The 17,906-nt window shown below is 42.7% G+C and overlaps 1 protein-coding gene and 1 long non-coding RNA gene across 2 annotated transcripts; one reads left to right on the top strand and one right to left on the bottom strand.

Moving 5' to 3' along the window:
• Positions 1 to 279: 279 nt before the first annotated feature.
• LOC129206497 (uncharacterized) lies at positions 280 to 7,784 on the bottom strand. The gene is made up of 3 exons (XR_008577166.1): positions 7,519 to 7,784; positions 7,086 to 7,207; positions 280 to 5,607 (listed from the first exon to the last, which is right to left on the bottom strand). It is a non-coding gene; the product is annotated as an uncharacterized LOC129206497 (long non-coding RNA).
• A 133-nt stretch (positions 7,785 to 7,917) lies between these two features.
• RAB33B (RAB33B, member RAS oncogene family) lies at positions 7,918 to 17,251 on the top strand. Its single transcript, XM_054825733.1, has 2 exons — positions 7,918 to 8,395; positions 14,309 to 17,251. Exons 1-2 carry the CDS (start codon positions 8,147 to 8,149, stop codon positions 14,750 to 14,752), a joined length of 693 nt encoding a protein of 230 aa, XP_054681708.1. The 5' UTR covers positions 7,918 to 8,146; the 3' UTR covers positions 14,753 to 17,251.
• The last annotated feature ends 655 nt before the right edge of the window (positions 17,252 to 17,906 follow it).

The raw sequence follows: 17,906 nt of genomic DNA, 5'->3' as shown, positions 1-17,906 counted from the left end.
GCAAAAATGGGACTGTTGAGTAGTTCATGCAGTAAGGCTGGCACCTCCATGGTAAGTAAGTGCAAGCTGTGGGTTTGTGAGGGCTTTTTCAGGACCTTGCAGTGTCTGGCATTTTCTTCTCACCTCAAAACCAAGAGCCATCGCTCTGTTCTTCTAAGAGCCCCACAGAGATGTCCCATCAGCCCCTGAGAGTAGGAACATCTCTGTTTCACTGGATATACTTTGTATGATTTTATCATAAAAATAGGAAACTTAAACCCAGACACTCCTCATAACATATTAAACTTCTTTTATTAATTACAGACTAATTTTTTTTGCAGTTGTCTTTTTGATATACAAGCATTTTTATAAAGTTTTAGGAAAACACTGGCTTCTGGCTGTTTACATCATGCAGTTCAAGCATTTTTTTTTTTCTCCTAGGAATCATCAAATGTTCATAATTCTGCATCTCACTTCACTTGCAATATCAACAAATGTCTTAATGAAATGTAACTGGAAAATATTTTTATGCATTTGAGCTGGGAAAACAATCTTTGCTTTATTGCAGAGTAAACTTGTTTGTGCTTTTCAATTCCTATTTTGTCCCCTGATGAGCATCTTTCCACCACACGTCCTTTACCTTCTCTTTAATTTTGCAGGACCCTGATGATGAAGGATGGTTACTCCCTTCAATTATATTTTTTTAACTGCTTGGCAAAATTGGGCTGAGACTTCTTTGGACTGCCATACATTATGTACAGCAGCATCACGGGCTGTCCTGTGAGCCACCTCACCTATCTGAAATCCTCCCTACACAACAGTTCAAATGCAATGGGCCTGACCCCTACCCCATCGCCTCTTTCCCAAATTCCCTGATGCTCTGAACTAAAATATAGAAAGCAGATGTCTTTTCTTGTCACTTTATTTTGTAGTTTCCACTGCAATCGAAGGCATGGAGGGAGAGGGAGCTGGGAATGCCACGCAGACCGGAGAAGAGTTTAGGCGACAGCGTCCATCGGGCAGCTGATCTCTTATTCTGCCGGCTCCCTGCGCCACGCCTTGGCTCTGCTGCTTGGTTTGCTGGAGATCTGTCTCCTGGGGGGGGGTGGGGGTGGGTTGCCCTTGACACAGGTGAGCTGGAATCGCTGCACAAGGCAGACCGTGTGGGTAAGGGAAAACCTCCACCAGCAGGGAGCACAAAAGTATGCGAGATGCTGCTTTTCAGACAAAAAAAAAAAAAAAGAATGAACAACTTGAGTGTGTACCAAATCTTCTGGCTTGGTTGCATTGAAAAGACAACCGACAGTGAAGCCGTGCTTCCTTTTATAAGTTATTGATAGGTACACAAAATGCATGCATACTACGTGAATAATGTATGGTGACCTAAGTTCACCTTTACGTAAACCCCTGAAAGAGAAGGGAAGGGGGGACAAGCCTTGTGCTGCAGCTACGTTAAAACTGAGGAAGCAGTGACCTGAGGGCAGGGCTGTGAGTCCTATGGCTGGAGGCACCACTCTTGCTGAATGTGGAGGAAGGGCAAAAGAAAGACTGATGCCACTGGAATAAATACAAGTAGGAACCCTTAATAGAGTAAGAAACTTAGAAATCTGATAGCAGAAGGACATCTTAGCTGGGAACCACTGGGAAAACACAGGGTTTGCCTCGTTCCTATGTTAACAATATTATCAGATGTGCGGGCTCCATCTGTTTTGATTTTTTTTTCTTTTTCTATATACATTATAAATTATTCTATACACATTATAAATTATTCTTCCTGGTGAGATCACAGTATTTTCAATAGTACAATACATTATAGTATTTGTTTTCTAATATCTTTTCATATGTAGTCCTCTTAGGAAGCAGATTTGTGGCTGACACCTCGAAGACTCCTGTTCCTTCAGAGGAGACGACTTCGGAGCAGTACTTCAGCACAGCTGTGGAACCACATTACTGGTAAAGAACCTGGTTAGTCATCACAGCCCGTTGGGTCTTTCCAGCCTCTGCATGGAAACCAAAGCTAGTCACAATGTTTTGGGGAGGTTTTTTGGGGGTTGGGAGAGGAGCAGAGAAAGGGTTTGCTCTTTATAAAAGTAACGATTTTATTGGAACCCCTAATCTTATTCTTGCTGAGAACAGAGCTGATGTTGCTGATTTAAGTGGGATTTTACCACTGAAGTGGGGACAGTTCCTAGTTTTGTTCATAGGTGGGATTGTTTACTCAATGTTTTAATTAAAACGGGAGTAGGGCTATGCCCTTGATAACAAATGAGAGCCTCGGAAAAGAAGAGGGCAAGCTTATTCTTGCAGAAGTAAGTAACAAAACCACACTCCGATATCATAGTATTTGAAGAAAAATCTGTTGCCAGAGAATAAAGCACATGACATATCCTCACATCAAACAAAGTCCTGGGTCTCAAGGGCTTCAACCTGCAGCTTACACATGCGGGCAAATCGCTGGCGGAGCACAGTACAACTGGATTTGTTTGCCACCCGGGAATGATTTATCGGAGGCCATGGTGCAGACAAGTAAATATAGAAGCTTCGTGACATTTGATGAACCTTTCTGCAGCGCTGCTTTGGGACATGCGAAAAGCCCTTGAGCACAGCATGTACAATTGCAGGGAGAGAGGAAAGCGGGGACGCGGCTTTTGGTTTAACACACACGTGGTGGATCAAAGCGCTTCAGAAGAGCTTTGCTGTCCGCTGGTGCTGTCTGCACCCCTGCTGTCAAGATGCACCATTAGGTTTTGTGGTCCCCCTCGGATGAGTCAGCCCAGCGAGGCAGAGGGGAGAGCGGAGACGCGTAGCCAGTGCTCGTACAGGTTTGCACCCATGTTTCGGTGACAACCTTTTGATGCGGAAGTTATTCAGTTATCGCTGAGCCAAATGGCTCATTATTTCAGTCGCTGACATCCAAGAGCTGCATGATGTTATGTTTCCGTACAGACCCAAACGGCCAAGCAGTGTTTCAAGTGCTGGAGACACAATCCCGCAGCATTCCAGTTCCCATGGACAGGGATGTCAAGTGGGCACTCCTATTAAACTATCACCCATAAAGCTGCAGCTGCTGCCTTTAGCACCAAGGGCCCAGCTTTTCTCTGCCTGTGTTCGGCAGGGGATGCGAGGCTTCTGTCAGACAAAGACTATGATGGTACGTCCAGTGGATGAAGCCTATTATCATCCAGACCACCTAAAACATACACTGATCTGAACATTAAAGCCCCAATATCTCATCAGGCATGCAAGCAGAATAGAATCCAAGCACAAGCCAGAAACGGAAAAACTTTTTTTTTAAAGCTTTTAGTTTTACAGTTTTGACAAGAACAAGGGCATGGAAGCAAATGAGGTCACGTTCCAGTAACTGGCAGTAAAAGCAGCTGTGTCAAAACTTTACTTCAATGCAGAGATAGATGAGACATTTGGCTTTATGATTTCAATAGGGTATGGTAATACTTGCTTTTTCAGTCTGCTTTAAGAACCTGACGTACGGGGTCCTTAAATTCTGCTTCCTTTTGTTGCTGCAACATTTCTGCCATCTGTATTTTATCATAAAGGAACATGTTAACGGGAGGTCAAACTCTTCTTAGACTTGCAAAGTCAAGCCTTGCAATAGCAGAACTTTTCCTTGCAAAACCACAGGACTTTTCCATGCAAAAAATGGAGGACGTGAGGCCTCGCACAAAAGGACAAAGCCCCCAGAGGAATTCAGATGTCAGAGGTACAGTATCTCAGCAGAAACATTAAAAGCATTTTTAAACTGCCCGTCAGTAAACTACCAGGATCAAAAGGACGCACCTGGAAACTTTTTGATCCCTTCAGAGAAAAACAAGCAACGTGAGACAGTCTTAGACTTACTCTTTTTTCCTAATTTATTTTTTAACTTAAAACCCAGTAGACATAACTTCTAGATATTGAACAGTTCACATTGTCATGGGACTGTCAATTTAAAATACGTCTTCAAGGGGAGACAGAAATAACTATTCTTGAAATGCCGAGCAAGTCCAGAGACTTGCAACTATTTTCAGAATTCCTTAAGAAACTTCTATGCCTGCTAAATAAAAATAACTGTGAGCTTGGGCTCTTGTACATTCATTCACTGAACACATCTGAACAGCGTATTAAAAGTACTTGTCCTTGCAAAAGAAGAAAAACAAAAGCTTTTTCAAAATTTTTGTTACGCTTAAAAAGCAAGAGTTCAGACTTAACCATACTGAGAATTTCTGTGTAAGAGCTGCATGGAGTGATCTAAAAGTCCTTCAAACTATTAAGTGTATTTGTAAGCCGCTCTTATGTAGGCACTGCAAAATAATAATCATTCAAAAATAAAACTCTATAATGTTGTGATATACTTTAAGTTCAAAGGGTGCTTTAAAAACAAACAGATTTTCTACTTTACAGCTGTTGGTAGAGCACTTTAAATCAGTCAGAGTATCAACTTTAAAATAAGTTTTAAGATAATTTTTAGTTTACAGGTGAGGTGTATCAGGAATATTTGTACTTATACACAGGCAGACTTTCAATGGAATAGTTTTGATGCAATTTCTGTTTGTGAAATCCCTCACCACAGGCCAGCAGAAGTCATGAGGGTGTAAAAACAGGCTCTGTCCTCCCCTTGTTCTTGTAGTCTTCCCTTAAGCTGCTTCTTCCCACAGCAGGCAGCAGAGCAGACTAGTTGGATTTTTGCTCCAGCCAAGCTGGAACACTTGTAATTGTCATACCAAAACAACACTGCATTAGTTTTGCATGGGTTTACGTACCCAAAATTCAGCAGGCCACAAACAGCAGTTGTGTACATGGAACTCTTCATATATAATCTAGTTTCACACTGCTCAGGCTATACCTGATAGAAACATAACTTCTCCTCCTCCTGAACTACTGCCAGATGGACTTGATGACGTGTACTGAAGGCTGTTGAGTAAAGTTTTGATTTTTACCATTAGCGGATGTGTAGCACACCCAGCATACATGTTATCTTTCAGCTGAAATGTGTGGCTAGCAGCGAATTGTTGATCGCTGTGGGACAGGTATTTCTCGGCCTTAGCTGGATTTGAAAACAGTGCGTGTTCTGCCTGCTGTTGTGCAGGATTGGGCTGTGAGACCCTGAGCCAAGTCCCTGAGGTGGGACTGAAAACTGAAATTAGATTTTCCAGATCTGATGCATTTTAGCCATCACCTATTCCTACTTTCCTGCTCTGGGTCTGACCAGACATGCCATTCTGAATCACAGAACAGAAAACTTTAGCTACTGAAAATGCATTCCCATAAAAAAATTCAATTTTGACAAACTGGAATTTTGTCACGTACACGACTGAGATTTAAGCAATCTCTACACGGCTTAGGAATTCTGGCTGAAAGTATGAAGTTTGCAGGTATCTGCCTGTGTAAATCAACTGACCTTTCCACCTCTGTCTTACCACAGCTCAGAACGGCAATGGCATCTGGGTGCCAAGCACAAAACAGAGGCAATGACTGCTGTCCTCTCGATGGGAAGCCACCTTCCCCCCACAAGCTCCTGCTCTGGAGGGACAGCTTTACTAGAGAAAGGCAGAGCGGGTGCGATGGGTGACGTCGCCTTGTGTCAAATCACTGATTTACTGATTCATTAAGGCTGATCAGGAAGTCTCATGACTGGTGTAATAGGGAAGTTCAGAAAGGAGAACAGGCAAATAATGAGTACCACCAAAAAACTGTATGCAAATGAGGAGCTTCATTAACTGCACTCAGGATTTTTTGTTCCCTGGACTTTGAAGTAAAGCGTACTTTTTCAGTAAAGAGTACTTTACTTTCCATACCCAGAAACCCTGAACAAAAACCTTTACATATTGTCCACATCTGGGACACTATCTATCTAAACTCTGCCCAGCCCATGCCCGTGAAGCGTTTTCCAAAGCCAGATTCCCCCAGGATAGTCACTCTCCAACAGGAAGCGTTAGCAGATGGTGACTCTTGGGTGGTGTTTACTTCAAGTCCGTTCTTTCAGGGGCCAACTGTGCTCCAGAGCATCCCCGTGAAGGTGGTTCTGCTTGTCTTACGGCTAACAAAACAGAAACTGGGCTCGACAGCATCGAGAGGCAAATTCATGAGCAAGGTGTTGGGGATGTCAATGTGAAATTAGCGGAGTATAAAAATCTAATGGCTAAGAATGCCTCCAGCCGCTAGATGGGGTATCAATTCTGCCATTTAAAGTCTTAGTTGTTGAAATAAAAGAAGTTAAGAGCTGTTGAAGAGCTCAGATCTAATTATAACTCACTTTGGCCCTCTCGGCATAACCCAGATCAAACTCAGTTAAATGAGCTGTTGGCAGATGGTGCCAAACAGCTGTTTCAAGCTCTCCTTTTAGCATGCCAGCCAGAGCCCAAACCAGAGCATCCCCTGCTAGAATTAGCATTTCTCTGCTTCTTTAACCATTAGGCTGTAGAAATATGCTTGCTTGTGCTCCCTCTCCTCAGCCAAACACATTTTACATTCTGGCTGCATAAAGGAGCAATTCTGTAGAAGAGGCAGTAACAACTCAAAGGTGGCACGACCTCCTCGTGTTCCTTTAATCTTACTTTCACACCAGAACAAAATTACTCCTCTTCTTTGACAGAATAAATTATTTGACAGCATCAATGATAGCATCTCATCTCAGAAAAGGACTACAGTGTGGAGGCACTTCTCTGCAATCTTTCATTAGGTTGGTCCACGGAGGAAGAAAGGGAATAACAAGAACTAAGATGGGCACTATAACTAAAGTTGCTCTGAACTCAGGGCATTTTATTTTTATTTAATCTAGCCTATTGTTTTTATATATGAGCAATGACAGGCTGCTTCAAGCACTACACTTCAGCCACATGACAGTTGCTGCATAGGGAGCGATAACCAAAGGATCAGTTCTGATTTGTGCAGGCAGAAGCCCTGAGTGGGCAGAGGATGACTCCTGATGGCTATTATTAGGTATCTGATCCAAACCTCAGGAATCCTGGCTCAGCTATCAGTTGGCAGGCCAGAGAGCCACCATTACGGTAACAGTTCTCTCAATTACTCTGTCTACATTTCGTTTTCAGTGCAGGGGTTAAACATTTTTTGCTGGCGGACATTGTTTAAACTTGATGTGTACATCCTACCTCTCTCCTAGGTTGATGCCCTTGGTGAGTAACGCCATACTTCCCTTCTTATTGTGAGATACATCAATCACTTTTGGTCCAAGTGTGTCTCTGTCAAGGATGAACTTGCTGCCATCTCGTTACTGTAAATGACAACAGAAGGGTCAGGCTGGAACGCAGGAATGGCACAGGGGTTGGCCAAGACCCACCTCCCCTTGGCTGCCCCACAGCACACACACAGCCTCCACAACACACCAGCCAAGCAAGGCAGGCAGGCTGCCCACAGCAGCCTCGGGCCTGGGGAACTGTGGAGCTCAGCAGTGCCCGAGCGAGAGGCCTGGGCTGCTGCGTCGTGCCCGGTGCCACAAGCCGACTCACAACGTTCTCACAGACAATTTTCCCCACGATTAAAAGCAAACCCTTGTGATCTCAGCCTCCCTCTTATTTCACGCACTCCAGTTAGGCCTCTCGTCTTTGTTGACATAAACGCTTTACAAATCGAACCCCGCCGGTGGAGGTGCTCCTCCGGCACAGGTGGGAAGGGCAGGCCGCTCCAGCGTCCTCCACGGGCGCTTGGCTGGCTCTGCGGGTACACTCCGCTACCCAAGCCCCGTCGGTACCTGGGTTACCGCCATAAAAGGGGCAGCGATGCGGGTGCAGGGGAGCTGCCGTCCCGTCCCGTCCCGTCGCGCCCCCCCAACCCGGCGCCTCAGGGCCCGAGCCCGGGCGAACGGCTCCCCCCTCCGGCCAGGGCCGCGCGGCGCCGACGCTCGCGCCCGCCCTGCGGCCGGGGATTGGCTGAGGGGGCAGCGCCGCGCTCTCGCGAGATCGCCCCGCGCTGCCGCTCCCGGCCGATGGGCGGTTGCAGCGCGAGGCGCCGTGACGTGTCGCGGCGCGGCCGCTAGCGGTGGCCGGCAGCGCGCGCTGTGGGCAGTCGTTTCTCCCCGGGGCGGCGGTTAACGGACCGCGGGACGCGCGCCCGTCCGCCACGAGGGAGGGAGGAGCAGGAGGAGGAGGAGGAGAGCGGGGCGGTCGCGGTCGCGTCCCCGTCCCCGAGGCGGTCCGCCCGGGCCTCCGGAGCGATGATGGCCGCTGCGGCCGACCTGGAGTCCTCGCTGGAGCTGAGCCTGACGGGCAGCGGCGCGCTCACCGGCGGGCTGCCCCCGGCGCGCTCCCGCATCTTCAAGATCATCGTCATCGGGGACTCCAACGTGGGGAAGACGTGCCTCACCTACCGCTTCTGCGCCGGCCGCTTCCCCCAGCGCACCGAGGCCACCATCGGCGTGGACTTTCGCGAGCGCGCTGTCACCATCGACGGCGAGCGCATCAAGGTACCGCCGCGGCGGGACGGGGCGGGGGAGGGGTGTCCGCCGCCTTCCCCGCCCCCGTGTTCGGCCCCGCGAGCCCCGGGCAAGGCCGCTGGCGTAGGGAGCGCTGCCCGCCGCGGCCTGGTGCTGGCCCCCGGCCGCTTTGGGCCTTGGCCGGCCGCAGGGTGCTGGGAGCCGGGGGAGTGCACCCGCCGGGCCCCGACCCAGCTGCTGACGGGAGGGAGCAGCCCGGGCCTGGTACAGGGCCTCAGCATCGCTGTAGGCAGCAGCAGGGAGACCAGGAAAAGCGGGAGGAGAGAAAGCTTGCTGACAAGCTGGGGCCGATGAGCCTCTGCCAGCGCCTGGACAGCTTACTGCCAAAGGCCCGGGCAGCTGGCAGGGCTGTGCGCGGTTGGCGTGAGGAGCAGACATCCCAGCCTTCCTTGGCGCCGTGCCGCTCGCAGGCGCGATGCCACGCGGTAGGGTTCATAGGCTGTCGTGTCACATCTCTGTACCCCAGAATTTCGATGCGGTTGTGTCGTGTTAAACTTTGTTTAAAGCTATTTTGCCTTGCTGCTATTGGAAATGTAATTATTACGTAGGTTTCTATGACAATGAGAAATTCTTACCGTAGGCCAAACCCTTGCACAGCTTCTGGCAGGTGTTAATCAATAATTTCTCCTTAAAACGGACCTTTAGGTAGATCTCTTACATAGCAGTATTTTAGTGTTGGCTGTGCCTGGTATCAACAGCTTGTTGCCTCCCAGAAATTCTGCTTCTGTGTTTATCAAGAATCGCACTTAATTGGCTTAACCTTCAACACCAAGCTATGCAGGTGCTGCTGTTACGAGCATTTTGCTTTAAAAATTTCCTGTTAAGAAATTGAACGTTGTTCAGGAGTGAACTGCTGCATCAATGATAGCAACGTGTTACAACTTTTCATTATTGTTTTTGTAGGATTCTGTTCAGATTGGTGCATATTTAGGCAAACGTGGTACAGAACTGGACAGTGACAGGTTGGATACCTAGCTCACATTTAACCGTTGGGTTTCTACTCTCATTATAGGTTTAGCTGAAGCTTAGTCTTACAAAGCTAAATCTAGTGAAAAACTGGATGGGAGGAAAAAATGCCCTTTTGCCTTCTTTGCACTGTAAAGCAAATTTTACAAGTATATGAAATATATCAAGTCTGCCTGGTATATACATAAATGCTAGTGGTGATCTCATTTGCAGATTAGACTACTAGCTGCTTACAGATGCAGTTTGTTTTCTAGGAGTAACATGGTTTTAAACTGAATCCCCTCCTACTTCTGTATTACAGTTTGTTTCTATGAGAAAGTTCAGTAATGTGTAGAAAAAGGGAGCAACAGTAGTCTTGGAATTGTAGTTTTGCATTTATTATCACCAGGCTTTGTAATTACAGCTTATAGTCATGTAGCTGAAAGCCATAGTTTTTCCTTGCTTACCTACTGACTAAAGAAATTGCAGAGGACATATAAATCCATTTTTCTCTTGTGTTTTTTTTCCCACTTCGTATCCTTCTTTTTAACTAAAAAAGAAAAATGAGTAAGAGTATTACTCTGTTTCTTTATAAAACCACTGAACAGCACTTTTTTGGCTGACAGCTGAGACTCAGTACTCCCTGGTCAGTTGCTGTCCATGACGGAGGGGAGACCTTCCTGAGGGATATCTTCTCGTCAGCACCATCTTATTGACTGGCATTTTCACCACCTATTCATTATGCTCGACCTTTGTTGGAGAGAAAAGAAGAATATAGCCTTAACCACAGTTCTGAGATGCTTCACATAGGTTATTGTGCCATTCTGTTACACATGTTGTGGTAGGTTGTTCTGCTGCGTTCTTGAGAATATTACCTGTTGAATGTACCAGTTCTGGTTGAGGGAGGCAGAGAACTGAAGGAGGATCTTTTGAGACACGTTTTCCCAGAAGTTCTGTTTCAGCTTTAAAAGAAATAAACTTTATAATTATGGCCAGGACTCTAGCTCACAGGGGGATGCTGTGTGTCATCAAGTATGCACCAATTTTTGGGTTTTGCCACCTCTTCTCATTCATCTTTACCTTTCTTGCTTGTAGCAGTGAGCTCCACCAATGCCTGTTGAGCCAGGAAAGAGAGAAGCTCAGATGAGGCGATCTAGTGCTGTTCTTGCTGGGCCCTGAACGGCTTGCTGAGCAGAGGCATTTTTCCTCTTATGTTGAAGGAGACTATAAAATAGTGTCTTCTCTTTCTCTCTTCTCCCTTCCCCCAGCCAGCTGGATGGTCATTCTTGTTCTGCTACAGTACTGAGCATTTCCCTCACAGCTGGAAAAATGCTGTGTCATTGGCAGGAACACAGGCACAGTTGTTCTCGCTGGGGGTCTCCCACACAGGAATTATGTAGAATTCCAAGACACGGGGATGAGTGTATTCCTTTGTAGCTTGTACAGTAGGCTAACAGCTTCCTAAGGAACACCAATGCCTAGATGTGATGAATAAATAAAATTTTCAACAAATGAATTTTTTGTATTCTAAATTTTCCTCTTCCTAAATTGATCTAAGCATTGAAAATCGAAGAAAACAATGATGTCACTCTTTACTGACCTACATTAAAAGAGCAAAGGATGCAAATGAAATTCAAAGAAGAAAGTCCAAACATCATGTTCTGTACCTTTGAACGCTTCAAGTTTGGGTTTTTTTTCCCCACATCTTGTAAAAGGAGACATAGTTTACCATTTTATCTTTATTAAAGGCCAGTTATGTTTTTACTAGCATGTTATAAACCATGCATGCTAAGGGAGTCCTTGTTTAGAAAACAGCCTTTCTGGATCTACAAAAAGGAGTCGGAAGGTGGGAGGTGATGTCTGAGTCAATATATTTAAGTACCATTTGTCTTTTCTAGGGAGTGTGACAAAGTGATTCTGTCCACAGTTTTATTAGCTGAATTATGCTGTTAAACCAAGTTTTCAAATCACACATTTTAATACTATATTATAAAAAAGTGTACTCCCTTGAAGATAGGTGGTATTGAACTAATAATGAAACAGTAATCTTTATGTTGATTCATTAATGCACATCTATTAATGTGAACATTTTCAGTAGCTGTTTTTCAGTAGAGCACATATTTTTGGGGTCCAGAAACGGAATGGTCTCCTCAAGTTCACCTAGTAAGAGGAAAAAAGAAACTTCTAAAGTGTAAAATTTTGGGGAAGGATTTGCCTCTCGGTGCAAATGATTCCATGCCAAGAATATTAACACTTTTAATTTGAGATAATACCCTTCAATCTTGAAAGCTGCATGTAAATAAAATTTAGGAGGAAATGTGGTTTAACTTGGAAAATACGTAAACCTTTAATTTAATTTCCCCTTCTCTACCCAAGGCTGGCAATACACATGCGGATCTGTGCTTGACTGAAGCATGACTGATTTCTGCTCTGTGAATGAGGTGGGGAGAGAAGCGTAAGCTTACAGCTGCCTGTGAAAATGAGCTTCCTCTTTAATTTAATTTGATACAGCATCTTCTACAATAATCTGTAGTGATTCCTTAACATCATGTTTGCTTCAGTCTGTGCTTCTTTCTTCTCTCTTTAATTTGTCAAATTCCAAATTAATAAAAAATTTCCATGAATCTCCTGACCTTATAATGTTTTATAAGTGCATAGAACTGGAATTATCTCTCATCTGGGTAGGTGTATGAATCTTACCCAAACTTAAGTGCCTATATTTAATTTGATTGTCTAGAGTCCCTTAACAGGCCATGGCGATGCAGTCAGTTGTAGTAAAAAGTGTGTATTTGCTCTAAAATGAAACAGATTGCAACTGACTACCGGTTTCTGCTATCAGAGGCTAGGGCAACTTGCTCTGCTTTTCTTAATAATCTTAATGACCCTTTTAGAAGCAGGATTTTCATAAGTCTGTGGATTAGAAGCTGCAGATAACTGGGCTGGACTACAGAAGCCAAGCTGTTCTGTTGTTCTCATGTAAATTCTCAGTTCCCTTGATCAAACCAGTAACTGGCATTTCTACCTGCTCCGATCTGAGTTTCTCTTGAGGATGGGTGACCAGGGTTGAACATAATATTGCAGGAAAAGTCACACCATCCTGAAACATCACTCACTCTTTCTTTTTTCCTTCATTCTATCACACTAGTGATTCATAACATCCTGTGATCGACTTGTGTATCTGGATCGTCATCTGCTTTAATAATTTCCAAACTCATGAATTTTGCACTTATAGGAAAAATCTTTCTTATTAGTCACTGTTATTAAGACTTTGCATCTGTTTCTATTCAGTTGCACCCTATTTCTACTGTTCCAGCTTTCAAGAAAAAAAATAATTTATGTGATACTATAATCCTCCTCTCTATCAGTGATGCATCTTAGCTTCTTGCCATCAGCAAATTTCCCTGGCACTTGGGTTTCCTTTTTTTATATCAAAGTCACTGGTAAAAATGGTAAACAAGGCAACTTTCAAGACACTTGCAATTTCTAAATAAGTTCTACTGAAACATTTGGATCAAAGGAATGCAGAACTATGGTAATGGGAGAACAATTTCATCAAGGGAAGATACTGGCCGTACCTTTCATGGGAACAGATTGAATTTTAAATTTACCTTCATCATCTACAGAACACTTAATATTCCTTGAATTCTGAATCTGAAAAGAAACTCTCCTTTCTTTCCCAGGGAGGAAACATTTCTTTCTGCCATTTCCTGCTCAAAAGTTAAAAGCTGAAGTACTAATCAAACTGCCTCAGCCATCAGGGATCAGCTGTACAGGATGGACAGGAAGCTAGGACTCAGCTTTGACCCAAGAAATCGCATGTTGTCTTTCAGCGTTAACACCATCACTAAGGCATGTGCGATAGAGCCAAGTGCTAGTTTATTTCTGAGATCATACAGTAAATCTAGCATTGCAGATGCATTGGCTCTGACTGCTGTATATTGCAATCCCGTGTCTCCTGGAGAGCAAGTTTGTTAAAATATCACTGTCTCCAGTAAGTGCACAGCTCTGTAGCGTACTGTATGCATCTGAGGACTCTCAGGCTTCCATTATACCAGGATGATTGATGCATTTAAAATTTTTATTAGCTGTTGCTTACATCTCCTTTTGCTTCAAGGCTTGTTTTGTGGTGTTGTAATCTGCACCTGAGAAATTTGAAAGCATTTAAGTTCTTCTGAATATGTTTTGGTCCGTTACACTGACTAGGCTTCAGTCTGTTTGGGATCAAATGGGGTGTACCTGCAAGCAATAGTATTATGTTAAGCTAACAGGTGGTTTATGGGGTTTGGGTTTGGTTCCCCCCCCCCCCCCCCCCCTTTATGCATGTTTTGATACTACAAACCACAGTGTGGTCCTAGTTTAAGCATTAAATAAGCTTAAGGTAGAGGGTTTGATTCCAATAGATACACTACAGAGAAAGATTTCTTTGTCCTGATTTTGTTGATGTTGTTAGTCATGCATGATTTGATTTCTTCCTACTTTTATGTAGTACCACAATAGGCAGTTAACTTCATGCTAAGAACAGCACTTTGGGGAAGATGACGTTATTTTTGGCAATGAAAAACTGTGTCAGCCGAGAGTTGTGCTGTGAAATAAATGTTGGTTTTTTTCAAATAAAAATGCTATTGCCAAGACTTCAGTATTTGTTTTTGTAAAAATCTTACAAAATACATACTCCAAAAAACTTTCAGAAATTCATATTTGTGATCAAGTTGCATCATAATTTCTTCCTGGCTTCAATTTTTTTGCAGTTTTTAAAGCAAAAGTTTCTGAAATTGTGTAAAAGCAACACTTTTTTCAGCGCAAACGTTTCAATATAATTAATTCAGCAGAATGGATTTCTGTGATCATGTGACTTCCCTTGCTACAGGTAATTTGTATTATTTTCCAACATGAGTAATAAACCAATTTTTTTTTCTCTCATCATCTTTCCATTTTCAGATCCAGCTATGGGATACGGCAGGCCAGGAGCGCTTCAGAAAGAGCATGGTGCAGCACTATTACAGGAATGTACATGCTGTTGTGTTTGTATATGATATGACAAACATTGCCAGTTTTCACAGTCTGCCGTCATGGATAGAGGAATGCAAACAACACCTTCTTGCCAATGATATACCACGGATTCTTGTTGGAAATAAGTGTGACCTGAGGAGTGCTATTCAGGTTCCGACGGACTTGGCCCAGAAGTTTGCTGATACTCACAGTATGCCGTTATTTGAAACCTCTGCCAAAAACCCCAATGACAATGACCATGTGGAGGCCATATTTATGACACTGGCTCACAAGCTTAAAAGTCACAAGCCATTAATGCTTAGTCAACCCCCAGATCGCGATGAAATACATATAAAGCCTGAACTAAAACCTGCCATGACCTGCTGGTGTTAAATCGTGCTATTATCAGCTCTCACCTTGTCTTGTTTGCAAATGCTTCAAAATTGTGATCTTGGCAAAGTTCCAGGTTTTGGTAGCAATTATAGCGAATCTCTTTGGCACTTTAATGTGGTTTTTTTCTGGTGTAGATGTGCCCATCTCATGTTCTTGCACTTTGTAATTGTACTTTCTGAATTACTGAAGTTTCGCTATAAATATACAGGGAAAGTAAACTTTCAACTGAAGTTTTGACAAAGCAATTCTACTTGAGCTCTTGCTGCCTGAGGTTGTTTTCATCACTTGTGGTACGGTTATAAATAGTAAGCCAGTTTACTAACATTTTTGGTTGCTACTTGCATTGCAATAACATAGGAGAAAAAAGTGTTTTGTGACAGCCAGATAGCTTGATTTTTTGGGTCAGTGAGTGGGGAGATTTTTGGTATATGAAGGAATATTTGGTGACTGCTAGCAAATTGCTAAGCAAGTATCTTTTTATTTTAAAAACAAAACCCAGGACTGTCAGATAAGGTTCGGGCTGTCAGTGTAAGTGCAAACTGCTAGCTTTTGGCCTGTCGTTCCACTGTAAATTTTGTCCATTTCTTCATGGCAATGGGAGGAGAATTAACAAACTTGTCCCTACCTCTTAGGCAATTATTTGATATTTAAAAGTTCATTAATTTTTCATAATTAGCATGTAAAACTAAACTATGCATTCCTTCTTATTGAAAGTACTGTAGCACAGGATTTGGGGTAAATTTGGGACTATAACTTCTCTGACCTTACTAAAACTTCAATGCCGATGTATTTCTAAAGATGCCATATTTGAGTTGAGTGTCCCAGGGTAAGTAAAACACTTCAGTAATTAGAAGATTGAGTGAAGTTGGCTGAAGCATACTGGTTTTCAAAGATAGGGGTTTCAGAGGATTTTAGTGATGATGAATGCTGTTCAGATATCTTGAAAAAGCTTTTTTACAACCAACTTCATAACATATTTTAGGGATGGAAGTGCTTAAGATGAAATGTTAGGAATATGGGACTTCCTTAAAATACCTCTGAATACAAGATAAATCTTGAAATATGGAGAAAACCTGCCAACTAAATCATCTGTTAGAGATTTTTGAACTAAAACCTGCTTGTGTTACGTCATGGCTGTATGTTGGGCATCCTTGGCATTACTAATGTGAGTTAGTGGTGGGTCAGGTGGGAAATTACTCCTCTAGAACCATCTTCTGTGTTCTCATAATTGTAACTATGTTATTTCAGTTCTGTCTGAAGGTCAAGTTTCATAATAAAAATGGTGCTAGGTTGCACGCAATTATGTACAGCAAAATGTGAGCCATAGAATGCAATCTATGGCTTCATTCATATGCCATGTCAAACAGTGTTTTGTGACTTATTTTTTAAAGGAATTGAGGTAATTTTTTTTTTTTTTAATTTGCAATGTGTAGTGTGTGATGCTGACTGGAAACTAAAGGGAAGGGCCAGTTCAGAAGCTGCGACCCTAGTGATCACATAGGAAACAGGTTATTGAAACAAGATAACTAATATTATGTAAACTACTACAGTTAATAAGATGTAATTCTATTGCAAGTTATACTGACAAAAGAAAAATGCATTGACTTTCTTCTAGATTTAGAAAGAGCATTGAATTTGGTCTAATATGATTAAGATGTTTAAAAAGAATCTAAACAAAAGGTAAAATTTTTCCCTGTATAAAGCTGCTACAACTGCGACAGTAATTTTGTTTAGGAAACCTTTGTAAAAGGGAACTTTTGTATTCACTTTGAACCTTACATGACTAGAATTTGGTTTACAGTCTTTTCAGAAACAATCAGCTTTTTAACACTAGTGTCCTTAATGATTTTTTTTTTTTTTTTAAGAAAAGGATTGACCTTAAATTTATGTGTATACTATTGTAAATAAATATGGTTTACAGTCCTCTTGGACAATTTGTTTTTCACTCATGTCCTTAATCCTTTTTCTCAAAAGGATCCATCTTGGCTATTCGTATAATCAGTATGTCAGCAAGCATTCTTTTTTTTCTTTTTTCTTTTTTTTAATTAAAAAAAACCAACACAGAATGAAGAATTCCAAAGTCAGTCAGTCAGGTTGGGGGTTGAGGTAAGGAAATTATGTAGCTACAATGTTACTGTTAAATTTTATATCAAAGATCTGCAAATCTGTTAAGCTTTGAGTTATTCACAACCTGTAAATAAGGGCCCTCATGTCATTAAAATTGTGTGGAAACAATGTTTAAATATGTAGTTTTGTCTTCAGCACAAAGCATGTTTTAATGGTTCTGCCATAAAGGTAATGTGGTCATTAACGCAGGATTCAGTATGCTTCCTGGCTTTCAGTGGTAGTGTTCTGCCCACAGAAGTGATGTCAAAAGTACTGAATACTTTGTATATGTATTTTCACTTTACCAAATTGTAAAGTTGGGTCATTTTGTATGTGTTGGGGGGGAGGGCAAGACAGAATCCCAGAAACCTAATAAACTGGCTTTGCCACAGACGGTTAGCACTTGTTTTCAATTATAATGCTAAGAACAATGATACAATTTCTTATGGTAAAATGCATTAAAAAACTATAAGGGAGGAAAAAGAGTTTCTCGTTTCTGTTTGTGTGGGTGACAATTTTGTGAAAAACTGTCACAATACTTGGACTACTGTCAGTGCTTTCTTGTGATGGCTCTGAGTTGTTGTGGAGCATCCAAAGCACCCACCTGATGATTCAGAGGCATGCTCAGAATTTATTTCAGATTCCAGAAGAATGGGAAGTGATAAAACAGTTATAAAACTAGGAATTACTGACCCTTGAATGTATGTCAGGGCACTAAAGGAGTCTTCTCCATTACTCTTAGTCTCACCTGGTGTTCAGAAATAAAAGCTTTTAGCTTCACATGCAGGCAGGACTTCTTTGTTATCTCAAAAGACAGTCTTGAAGGTTTCCATATGTGTGTGAATGCACACACATGCGTGCACACACACAGAACAAGGCTTCAATTCCAATTAAGCTGGGTTTTGGTAACTATCATAGCCCTTTCCCCACAAAGGAACTCTCACATCATTTGTGTAATTTACCTTTTCATTACTGTCCTATTTATGCTCCTCTTCTAGTTCCACGCTTAATAGTGTATTAAAAGCAAAAAGGTAAAACACCTTTTAGA

This window comes from Grus americana, chromosome 4 (assembly GCF_028858705.1).
Source record: "Grus americana isolate bGruAme1 chromosome 4, bGruAme1.mat, whole genome shotgun sequence".
NCBI classification, from domain to species: Eukaryota; Metazoa; Chordata; class Aves; order Gruiformes; family Gruidae; genus Grus; species Grus americana.
The sequence above is the reverse complement of the archived record's forward strand: the minus strand, read 5'-3'. Positions and strand labels throughout refer to the sequence as shown.

Coding starts and splice junctions, on each gene's coding strand:
- RAB33B (XM_054825733.1), top strand. CDS start 8,147: ATGATGGCCGCTGCGGCCGACCTGGAGTCCTCGCTGGAGCTGAGCCTG. Junction 8,396..14,308: donor TCGACGGCGAGCGCATCAAG/GTACCGCCGCGG, acceptor TTCCATTTTCAG/ATCCAGCTATGGGATACGGC.